Source organism: Phalacrocorax aristotelis, chromosome 4 (genome assembly GCF_949628215.1).
Source record: "Phalacrocorax aristotelis chromosome 4, bGulAri2.1, whole genome shotgun sequence".
NCBI classification, from domain to species: Eukaryota; Metazoa; Chordata; class Aves; order Suliformes; family Phalacrocoracidae; genus Phalacrocorax; species Phalacrocorax aristotelis.
Window position 1 is genome coordinate 56,422,037 of NC_134279.1, and position 11,804 is coordinate 56,433,840.

General features: G+C 39.0%; 1 protein-coding gene across 2 annotated transcripts; it reads left to right on the plus strand.

Annotated features, from left to right (window-relative positions):
- Positions 1–2,266: 2,266 nt before the first annotated feature.
- GNPDA2 (glucosamine-6-phosphate deaminase 2) lies at positions 2,267–10,388 on the plus strand. Of its 2 annotated transcripts, XM_075091573.1 has the most exons (7): positions 2,267–2,425; positions 3,868–4,035; positions 4,332–4,429; positions 4,951–5,133; positions 5,466–5,650; positions 5,744–5,918; positions 9,346–10,388. In XM_075091573.1, exons 2-7 carry the CDS (start codon positions 3,908–3,910, stop codon positions 9,402–9,404), a joined length of 828 nt encoding a protein of 275 aa, XP_074947674.1. In that variant the 5' UTR covers positions 2,267–2,425; positions 3,868–3,907; the 3' UTR covers positions 9,405–10,388. The 2 variants fall into 2 exon arrangements, with proteins under 2 accessions (XP_074947674.1, XP_074947673.1); XM_075091572.1 differs by having other exon boundaries at positions 5,466–5,918.
- Positions 10,389–11,804: the final 1,416 nt, after the last annotated feature.

An 11,804-nucleotide genomic window follows, 5' to 3' on the forward strand; every position in this document is an offset into this window, starting at 1 on the left:
CCAGGGGGTCCTGCTGGAATTTCGCTTCCTTAAAATTTAGGGTCCTGATTATGCTCCTCGTTTTTCCTGTACCCCTCAGGAGTGTGAACTCCACCAATGCGTGATATTCTCTGACCTCCTGGAGAATATGCAACAGGGGGGAGCCTATTACCTGAATTTTTGAGGGTTTTTCATTAGTGATGAACATAGTAAATTTTCAAGTTGTGGAAACACACAGAACCTGTGTGAAAGATCTCAGTTTCCTATAACAACTTAATGTGCAGAGTGATGAACAAAGCCAATGGACTATGGTAGGATAAGGTGTATGTGGCAGGGTCATACCTACAGGGTAGAGCTAGGAATGGGATCACAGAGGTGGGAAGCCTGAGAGAGTGATGCTGTCCTGCCAAGGGAGACATGGATAATGCAAACGGCTGTTCTTGCTGTACCACCCATTCGGGCATGCTCTGCTCGTATCTTGTTAAAGCAGCAGGTAGCAAGTGTACCCTAGAGTAAAAATCCTCAGAAACCTTTTACCGTCTTGAGATTAGGCAGCTAGTAAACGTTTTAGGGAAATAAAGAAGCCCATTGTTGCTGCCTTCAGCAGCACAAGCTGGCAACACCAAGGATGCAGAGAAAGGCATTAGAAAATCCTAGAAAGGCAGCAGATAGCTGACAAAGAGGGAAGCACAGATGGATACTTGACCATGAGAACATAATTAATTATAATGATAATCTTGTACACTGACCTTACATTTCAGAGAACAGGGCGCACCAGGGGAAGAAAAGAACCTCCCCTACAGTTCTGGGGATGTAATTTCAGGCCTACGGGAACCTAGTTGTGTCATAATACCAAAGAAATGTGTTAACTAGTCTGCTGTATGCAGCAGTTGGCCACTGAAGTTTTACACGTGGTCCATGTAGGTAGGAAAATCCAGAAGGGAAATCTAGAGGCAAAATTTAGGTTGTTACACAGGATCTGAAAAACCACAACCTCCACTGCCTGAAACAATGCAAACAGCAGAGGTTCAGAGCAAGACTCAAGAAATGGTGCAAGGGAAAAGAATATTCTTTAGGATGTGGTAAAATTTCCAAGACTTTATAGGAAGAACAAACATGAGCTAAATTAAGTTGCTGATACTTGAAAGTTAAATTCAAAAAAACGCAGATTTTGAAGCAAAGGAAGTTTTTTATTGGTTGTCTGCTAAGCCCCAGAGACTCCAGTAAGATTTACTTTTCCTCAAGAGTGTGCAAACGCACCTTTCATGCCCTGGCAAAGCATTACTCCATCTTTCTAAACTACCTTGCAGTAGTTCAAGTCAGGCTACCACAAGATGTATTGTGTTCATGTGAGTATGACTCCTGATATTTTTTTTGTATTCCTCCTCTTCCCCCCCGCCCCCTCCTTTTATTAGCTTCTCTCCCTTTAGCCTTCAAACATGTTTTTCCTCAGTCAGTCATACTCCTGGCCAGTAAACAGATTCATCCTGGTTTTTTTTAATATGGTAGGCTCTTGGTGAAGCCTACAGCATGCAGATAGGTAGATATTCAGAATTATGTAGCTTCCTCTTCCCCCAGTAATTTCTGAAGCGCCCCTTAAGAGATTAACCTTTTCCAACCAGCAAGATGTATCACACCATAGCTGTTTAGATTATTACCCAACTACATCCACAAAATTACTTGACTGTTCTTAAAGGAAAAAGAGATAGTTGATACCCCACCTACAGTTTTTGCAGTAACTATTAACAGCCCTTTTTGTAGCTGCTTTAGGGGCTGCCCAGGGAGGTGGTGGAGTCACCATCCCTGGAGGTATTGAAAAAAATGTGTAGACATGGCACTTCAGGACATGGTTTAGGAGACATGTTGGCGTTGGGCTGACGGTTGGACTTGATGATCCTAGAGGTCTCTTCCAACCTTAGTGATTCTATGATTGTATGCTTCAAGTGAACACTTAAGTTACAGGGGAGCTTTTCTCAGCAAGATCTCAGTGTGCCACCTGCCCCCCCAAACCAGCAGATCTCAGAAAAGGCCTCACAAAGGCCCGACACCAGTTCAACCTTTGAGCGGGTCAGTGCTTCTGCAGCAGCCCCTCCCCACCCCGACCCGCAGGCAGCCCCCTATGCCCTCCCCTGAGGGCAGGCACCTCCCTCGCTCAGGCCCTACCCCGGCGAGGAGAGCGGGGTGAGAGAACCCTCACCGCCCCCCGACCCACAGCGCCGGTGGCTCCAAAACATCGCCGCGACGAGGCTGCCGCCCCGGCGCACGCGCGGCTCCGCCCACCCGCGGCGCTGTTTCCGGCGCCGGCCAGGTGCTTCCGGGTGCTGCGGGAGGCGGAGGGGCCGGTGCCGGGGTGCTCCGGAGGTGGCGGTCGCCGTCCCCGTCACCCCTCCCGCTGCCGCGCCGCGCCGCCCGGGTGCTGTTCGAGACCGCTGTGGGCTCTGCGGGGGTGAGCGGGGCCGGGGAGGGCGTGCCGTGCGGTGCGGTGCGGTGCGGTGCTGGCGGGGTGGGGCCGGCCGGGCGGCGGGCAGGGGGAGGCCGCGGGGCGCTGTGCTGGGGTGAGGCGGGGGGGCGGTAGGTCTCTTCCTCAAGCAGCGCAGATTCACCAGCCTCCCCAAAAAGTGACCCCGGCCGGAATCCCGCGGTCGCTGCGGTCGTTCTGGTGGCGCCGTCCCTTTCGGCGAGCACCACCGTGTTCTGTGGGGAGATCGGCTGCGCCGTGGTGAGGCCGCCCTGAGCCGTGGGAGCTCCTGCTAGCGGCCGTCTGTCTGTCCCCCCCCGAGCAGGCGGGAGTGTTAACCTTTTCGGCTCCTTCCCTCTGCAACGGGGAGTTCGGCTTGCCATGGTTTTACATGGTTTTACAGAGAAGGCAGCCGTGTCAGCAAAAAGTGGTGCTCATTTCCTCCCTCGCTTAGTGCGAGTAACAGACGTTGCCCTGTTGAGCGCTGCTGAGGTTTAATTCATGTTTATTTCATGTTTCAGGGCTGCTCGTAGCCCTGTTGTTTCCTGGCTAACGCTCAAGCCTGGGAAGAGAAAATACATTGCAAACTGGCTAAAGAGCTTCAGTCTTTGTGACAGCTACATGATTTTGATAAGCAGAAACTCGTGGAAAAATGAGTTTTACTTAAATGCAAGAGATGCTCCTGTACTTTTAACAGCCAAGCCTGTTTTTTAGATATTTATCTTAATGACTAGTATAGCTGTACTCAAAATCAGAGCCTATAAAGAATGTCTGACTGACTTCCGTTTAAAGTTATGGTGAAAAGACAAAATGTCACCTCACAGGTATTTTTACTGTGAATTGTCAAGATTTCAAATATCTCTAACGCTATAACATATCTTTGCAGATTAATAAGATTACTGAAGCGTTGTAATGGAGATGGAATGAGAGCGAAAGGAGTTTTAATAGTTTATGTCCAATTATCTGTTTTGAAGATAGAAGCATGGGGCTATTCTGGGCCTTGTTTTTGAAGTTTCAGACATTCTGCTGGTCATAAGAGACAGGAATTAATGATTGTTTACTTATTTGTTTGTTTTTATTTCAAGCAGAGTATTTCCTGGTTTCTAACAGTAACGACTAAAAGACTGAAGTTTAAATGGCTTGTTCTTATTTTGTTTTAGCTTTTTCCTACAAGTTACTTTAAATTAGTCTGTGTATTTTAATAAATATTGTTTGTAATCTATCATGTGAATTCTATAGCTTTTCTTTTGATTGTCCAACAATCCAGCTTGAACTAGGACTGCAAGAGTGCAGTCTGCTTATGCAAGTAAAATGTACTTTATTTAGCGCTATACATCAGTATAAAGGGTCATTTTTTCTCTCTTCTTTAATCTAAGGTTTTACAACTATTCATATGGTGCTTATTTTTAAAACTTTGACATTTTCTCCAGGTTTAAGTTTATCTTACCATAGAAGTTCCTCACGGCCATAATGAGGCTAGTAATTCTTGAAGATTATGATCAGGCTAGTGAATGGGCAGCAAAATACATCTGTAATCGTATTATCCAATTCAAGCCAAGTCAAGGAAGATATTTCACGCTTGGTCTACCAACAGGCAAGTTTTATTCAAAGCCTATGTAAGTGACTAAATCTAGAGCTATGTTTGTATCATTGCTAACAATTACAGTATTTAAAAGAATGCAAATACCTTTTTGGTAATACTCCAACATATTTCTATTTAAATATGGATTTGATTTGTGAAAAAAGTTGTGATAAAGTTTGAGAAACTGAGAAATAACAGATCTCTTTAATGTTGAAAAGCATTGTAGCAAAATCTGACTATGTAGAGATTTAAATAAACTGAAAATGTTGTGCAGATAGCTACGACAGTAGAAACACTTTATTTAACAGGGAGTACGCCTTTGGGATGCTACAAAAAGCTGATAGAATATCACAGGAATGGAGATCTCTCTTTCAAATATGTAAAGACTTTCAACATGGATGAATACGTAGGTAAGAGTGTTAATTGTCTGAGAACACGCTATACTGGTAATTTTTTTCCTTTATTAAAGCTGTTAAATACTTGACAAAGCACAAGATGAGTCTGGTATGTTTGTACTTCTAAATTAGACTTTGGGGCGGGGTGTTTGTGTGTGTCATCTTAAACATTCTTCTCTATTCCTTTATCTGCAAAAGTGCAAATAATAAGCTAGTCCACATGGATCCTGGGCTAAAGTCTGTGCCTGTAAAATACTTTACAATGCTTCTGCAGAAAGTATGTTGTCACGTACTACTGTGATTCCATGTCTTTTAAAGACTTTACACTTGAGTAGGACGTATGCGAACGAAATGTAAACCATTTACCTTGTGCATGCCAACAGGAAATCTTTTTCTCAGTGTAATTCCAAATATTGCTTTATCTGACTTCTTACTTAGGTTTGTGTTGCATGCCCTACATTGGTTACACATAGACTGGAATTAAGGCTATTTGGTTAAATCTTGTGATATGTTAATTTCACTCTAAATGATTTCAGGGCTTCCCAGAAATCATCCAGAGAGCTACCATTCCTATATGTGGAATAACTTCTTTAAGCATATTGACATAGATCCAAATAATGCTCATATCCTTGATGGGAATGCTCCAGACTTACAGGCGGAATGTGATGCATTTGAAAAGAAAATTGAAGAAGCAGGGGGGATTGACCTGTTTGTTGGAGGTAGGAGGAAATGCTCTATGGATAGCTATGTTTCTAAAAACTACACTGACCCTTTAATCACAATTTTCATAACTTAGTTAAACACACTTTTTCAATTATGGTGTAAGAAAGTTGTGCGACTAACAAAGAACCGGTATGTATACAAAAACAGAGCGTTTGGTGTCCAAGTTTCTGATAACTTTATTTCAAGTACATTTTGAATGCTTTTTATTGGAAACGGGGAACTAAAAGGAAAGAATGAGTCCTAAAACTTTTTTTATTTGTTTAGAATGTTTGAGGGTATTTGTTGACTCACAGGTCTGGAATGATTTACTTTTTTTAACTTTGAAAAGGCATTGGTCCAGATGGCCACATTGCATTCAATGAACCCGGATCAAGTTTGTCTTCAAGAACAAGATTAAAGACTTTAGCAATGGATACCATTTTGGCAAATGCTAAATACTTTGATGGAGACTTATCTAAAGTACCAACTATGGCCCTAACAGTTGGTGTGGGTACGGTGATGGATGCTAGAGAAGTAAGAACTCATTTAGTTCTAGTTGCATGTGTCTATTTTTCAAGTCTAGTTATTGATACTGGTATTAAAGGTAAAGAGACCTTTGTTTTGCAGGTGATGATTCTTATAACAGGTGCACATAAGGCTTTTGCACTGTACAAAGCAATTGAAGAAGGAGTCAATCATATGTGGACAGTTTCTGCTTTCCAGCAACACCCTCGTACTATCTTCGTGTGTGATGAAGATGCTACTTTAGAACTAAGAGTTAAAACTGTGAAGTACTTTAAAGGTGAGCACTGAATCAGAGGTTACATGTGTTTAAAAAACCCACATTTTAAATTATATTGACTTAGGTCTGAGCCTTCCAACACTTTACAGTAGCTAATGTATAATGTTATATATTAAAAATACTAAATGTGAACTTATTTCTTGTGAATGGAAAAGTGCTAGGAGGCATAGCTTGTGTTCCTTCCATTCCTCACAAATATACTTTGGGAAAAATATTTCCTTTGCTTCCAATTTGAAATGATAGTTTAGTAATCTTCAACTGTATGTAAAACAGCAGCAGTCTGGTGTTCCAAAATACTAGTCTTAAAATATACTGGAAAGTTTCACTTAAGGAAAACTTGATACATTTATTAATACTGATATATTTTCTTGCTGCTTTTGCTGTGTGCTGTAATGTGCTGTCTAGTAAACTTGAGATGTGTGATACAGACTTTGAAATTACCCGAGGACATTTTTCATACAGTGCAATCCGCATAACAATCTGTACTGACTTTTAAGTCATTGCAGCCTTTTACTGTGCTTTTCATATTTGTAGTAGGTATATTGAGGCAAGCTTAAAGCTGGGATTTTTGATAGTTATTGAAAGTTCTTAGATGTGAGTTCTGTTTAGGTGAGACTGTAGAAGCTGAGAAAAATAGTTTTCTCCTAACTATATTAGCACACAAATGCAATCCTGTAAATCGCCCATCGTTCTCACTAGCATGGGTACTTGTATTAGTTCAGGCATCTGAGAGCAAGATTGTAGTTTATGAAATTTTTTTTAGAGCATTATATCACCAGTGTCCTTGTATGTATTAGATTGCAATTCTGGCATTAATGTCATTTTTATCCCGATATCATTTGTGGCAAACTTATTAATTTTGGATTTTTTCCCAGTATGCTGTTCTCTGCTGTGTTTATTGTGTGTGTTAGTCTCTACCTGTATCACACTGCTAGATAGTACTTAGTGTTATTTTCAAAGACAAACTTCTTTAACTGCTTGAATAAATTTTAAACATTATCCTGTATTTCATATAAACAAAAGCTTTGCTTGGGAAAGATATAAACCTAATGTGGAATTACTAGGTATGAATGACACTGAACGCTGCTTTAAAAAAAAATCAAGGGCTACAGTATATGAATGTGCGCTATTATGTCACACTGTATTTAATTATCCCGTAATACAGAGCAATAGAATTCTTAAAGATTGTTTACTTTAAACTTGCCTAATTTTACCTATTCTCAAATAAGTGAGTTTTTCCGCTTTTAAGATGGAAAAGAAATCAGTGTGGGTCAAATCTGGAATTATTTCTAAATCTTGATATTCAAGTTAGGCTTCTTAGGAAGCTAGGTAGTTCTTAATGACTGCTAATTATAGCAGCTATTTACTATGATTTTTCACCATTTAAAAAAAAACTCAAGGTACTACAGGAAACTTCAGATCTTTTTGATAATCAAGTACCACACTGGCTGGTAACTTCGAAAACAGTGGAGTAAGAGTTATTCTACTTTCTGAAAACCTATTAGAGGCTAAAATTATCAAGTGTACTTAAATGTTCTCATTGGAAAAGGGAAAGCTAACTTGCAAAATGAAGCAGAAAATGAATTTTGAATTTACTGATTAGTCCACAGATAAGTTAATTCAGGATAGTTTTTCCTTACTTGTGCATGCTCTTCTTAAAACTGTGTGCAGAAATCTGTTTATTCAAAGCATACTTGAATATACAGTGAGACTTTCCTTCAAAATAATTGTTTTGGCATCTATCAAGTAAGGACTCTGCATGTCTTTTAAACCAGAAACAACATCTTTTTTTTTTTTGTGAAACAATTTCACAGGATTTAAATATCCTTCATGAAATATGGCAGAGAGGTAATACTTTGTAAGCATTTTTCATGCCTCTAGGAAGCGGGTAATTTTCTCCTTTTCATTTCCCTTTTTTTAGAAGAGAAAAACACTGGCAGGAAGTGGAATACTTTAAAGTTCAAAACATGGTTCTAGTTTGAGTGGTGTGTCCAGCTGTTACTCTTCAGTACAAATGGCTTTTGTATCAAATATACTTAATACTTTCTCACTTACTGTTAAACTCCTGAAAAAATTACTGACTTGATCTTTCCCATTAAATCAACCCAATAGTTATTCTTCATGAAATTCTTCAGTTACATTGCCTTCTAAGGCGGTTTAGGGTTTTTTCCGCAAATATCTGAAGCTAAGTTGTTACCTCTAGAGACAAAATAAGCTGGATTCTTATGTCAGTTATAGGTGTGTTGGCCGTTTAGTATGGCTGAATGTGTTACTAGTTGGAGAAGGAAATAGTAACACCTGCATTTTATATTAAATAATCACACACTGGTTAGAAATAGATGCTGTATAAAATGCCTTTTGTTGTGGTCACCTCCAGTAATGACCTCAGATTGTATAGTTACTCAAATTTCATGTTGCTGCAGTGACACTGAGTTTGCCACCAGATGCATCATGTAGCAAAGGTATTTGAATATTCTTTGCCATAGATGATCACTAAAATGTGCGCTGCTGTGAGATGACTAATGTTTTTTAAGACAAAGGCTCTAGTTTTAATGTTGCATATTACTTAAATTAGTAATTTTAGAAGTTAATCTTTAGTTTGGTGCTAAAATGGACTTGACTTTGCAGATTGTAACCACTGATCCGTTACTTTAATTAGTCCCTATGGTGAGATGAGGTTAAAGGCATATCATAACTGAATGTCATACCTACCTAGATGTAGGTAATGTTTTTACTAAGTTGTAACAAAATAAAATAAGCAGCATCTTTTTTTTATTGCTTTTTTCAATATTAAAGTATCTTCATTGGGGGGGGAGCCCTTCCCTAATCACAGCTATGGATGACTTGTGTATGACCAAAAAAAGCTCAGCTGGAAACCAGTTAAACTACCGAGGTTCTGAATCTGCATTAACAGTCTGGATACTTCTAGTGTGGTTTTGCCTGTCTAGGACCACAAGTATACACTACTAGTTATAAAGACAGTAATACCACAATGCCAGAACAACTGCAGTTCAAGCTGTAAGTAAAAGTAGCAGTACGTGGACATCTGATGTTTATGCCAAACTGTGGTATGAAATAATTCTATTGCTGTTATGCAGTTTTTAATACAAAGGAAAGATTGGTGCATCTTGTGTATTCAATTCATTTGGAAGTGTTCCAGATCTACTTCTTGACTTGTCTATTGTCAGAGAGGTCTTGTCCATGCTCACTTTATACTGAAGATGTCAATAGAATTCAAGTGATACAGGAATATATATGCTGTCTTTAACTTCTGATTTTAAGCTACTTTAAAAACCCACTGTTACTCTCTTCAGTGAACTGTTTAAAATGTATACTTTGAAGCAAACTCCAAATAAAAATGTGGAGAGAAAGAGGTGTTGAAAAAGTATAACTAATGTAAAGCTGGCATTGTTGCTTTCCCCCCAAGGTTTAATGCATGTGCACAATAAGCTTGTGGACCCACTGTACAGTATGAAAGAAAACTGAAAGAAGAATTGAAGAGGAACTCCATGTGGGTCAACAGCAACAGTTTTAGGTAGCAGATGAGTTCACTGCTATGCAATATGCTGAAAACTGTTTCAAATGGGGAATCCTAGGTACTGTATTTTTTAAAAGGTCCAATATCTGTACATTCACATTCCATCTGTTTGCTGTGTTGTGCATTTTGCTTTAATGTTTGGAGCTCTGTTGTTGGCTGGTATGTAACTAAATGGAACAGAACAAACCTATGCGAGACTGCATGTTATGTAGGGGGGGAAAGCAGAGCACTTAATTCTAGCGCAGCAATGTAATGCATCTGCCTTGTGTTAGAGAAAATGATATTTTATTTCTAGGAATTTGTAACTTTTGGCTTGATTAGTATAGCTACATTTTGCATTTGTGTCTCTAAGCAGAATGGTTTTGGCCTCTGTCAACACTATGGACTTGTAATAGTTGTACAATTTCTACTATGAAATGTTCTGTTTACATATATCTAATGTACACTGAGCTTTTGCACTTGGTTGCCTTAAATTTATCTTAAACAGTTTTGGGGCATCTCAAGTCCTGTTGTACAATTCAGGCAAATAAAAATACAGAAACAGTGCCTAAAACTGCACCCAGTTCTTGAAAGTTGGACCTTACTCCAGAGATAAAAAATGTTAAACTTCTGCCATAGTGCTTTTTTTTCCTCATGCATTTCAAATTACTTTAGGATTTTTATATTTTTGGGAATTGAGCTTTATACATAAGGAAAAATCTAAATGTTCGTTTCTACAGGTACCTGTTCAATTGTACCATTAATGCTACTATTAAATGCCTGAAAAGAGGTTAATTTACAGGAATATGTCTGCAAGTTTAATACATGATCATTTAAGTCAACTGTTAATTACTTTGCAATAGTTACCTCTCATTGTATCATTATAAACAGCAAGCTGTTACAAGGAATGTTATTTCCTATTTTCAATATAAGTAAAACTTATAAATCTATAATTTCAGAATTGTTTTGTTTCTATATAAATTCTGACAATAAATACTCAGGGTTTCATGGATAGGTTAGGAATTTTGTGCCTTCTTCCACCTAAGGAGGATGGTAAGAGTTTATTGGTTCAGACTTTGGGGGTGGGGGGGTGTGTGTACGGAGAGGAAGTGTTCCCTTGTGTAAAGTTCTCACTGGGGAAAAGTGCAACAAAGTATAACTTCAACAATTTAACTTCAGTCCTTAACAGTAGATTGAACAAGCACAGATTTAAAACAGGCTTTAACCTTTAAGACTCAACTTCTATACTTGCATTTTTGAAGTGTAATGCAACACTGGGGGCAGGGGAGGGGAGTTTAAAAGACTGTGCTTCAGGAGAATGCAGATATATGTAGTGTGACCCACAAAGTGCAGTGTTAGGCTTGCCCTTCCTAACCCTCACAGCTAAGGAGACTTCACTCTATAAAATAAACACTTGTCTTTCAAAAAGTGTCAGATTAAAAATAATCTTGAATTTAGGTCACTATTAGGAATTCAAGCATGTTTTTATCTTAACGATCATGATCCATCTTGAGGCAAAATCGGGAATTCTGTTGAGCAACAACAGAATTTAGGTTCAAGCATGAGTAGAAAGCCATAGTTTTTGTATCACTCTACTTCCTTGCAACTCTGAATTTTTGTTCTTTATTCCAGAACATGTTTCAGTCTTCTGCCTCTCTTGCCAACCTCATCAACTGAAGCCCTTCCTGTTCTCTCAGGACACATGAGACCATTTGTAACCATTGGAACTTCTGTGAAACAAGCCAGTTTAAATACTGGTACAGTACTACATGTACTTGTCTGAGTGGGGTTGAGACTGTTTCTGCCTCTTTACATGAATAGTCTTCAGTAGTTCTCTAATTCGCTTCTGTTGTTAAACTTTTCTATAAGTTATGACTTCTACTGGGTGTAGAATTCTACTCTAGGCCCTGTAAATTCACGGCTTCATTTTTTGTTAGAAACAGTGTAGTAGTATATAATTTTAATCCTTCAGATAGCTCCAGTTACTCTGATGAAATACCAATTCTCCAATGACAGTACCTTCCAAACTTGTCAACTACCAAAAATAAGTCAACCCTGTAAGTTACTTTAAGCTTTACCTGTTAGCCTGCAGTCCATTGTTAAAATCAAAATGGCAAAACAAGCTTTTTCAAGTCCAGCAAGTCTTAAGTTATGGGTTCTCTGGTAAACAAATACATTCTAACTTAGCCTGGCACATCTACTTTAGCATTTTATTCTCCTTTTTCTCAGTAGGATTTTAAAATGTGGGGGTAAAGGGGGTGGGGAAGTATACGACTAGATAGAATCAGGTAATTTTGTGTCAAAAACTAACACTTCATTTACTGTTCTAACAGTGACAGTACTAAGAGTTCATTTAAAGTCCTTGGTCT

Coding starts and splice junctions, on each gene's coding strand:
- GNPDA2 (XM_075091572.1), top strand. CDS start 3,908: ATGAGGCTAGTAATTCTTGAAGATTATGATCAGGCTAGTGAATGGGCA. Junction 4,036..4,331: donor CTTGGTCTACCAACAGGCAA/GTTTTATTCAAA, acceptor TTTAACAGGGAG/TACGCCTTTGGGATGCTACA. Junction 5,134..5,465: donor GATTGACCTGTTTGTTGGAG/GTAGGAGGAAAT, acceptor AACTTTGAAAAG/GCATTGGTCCAGATGGCCAC.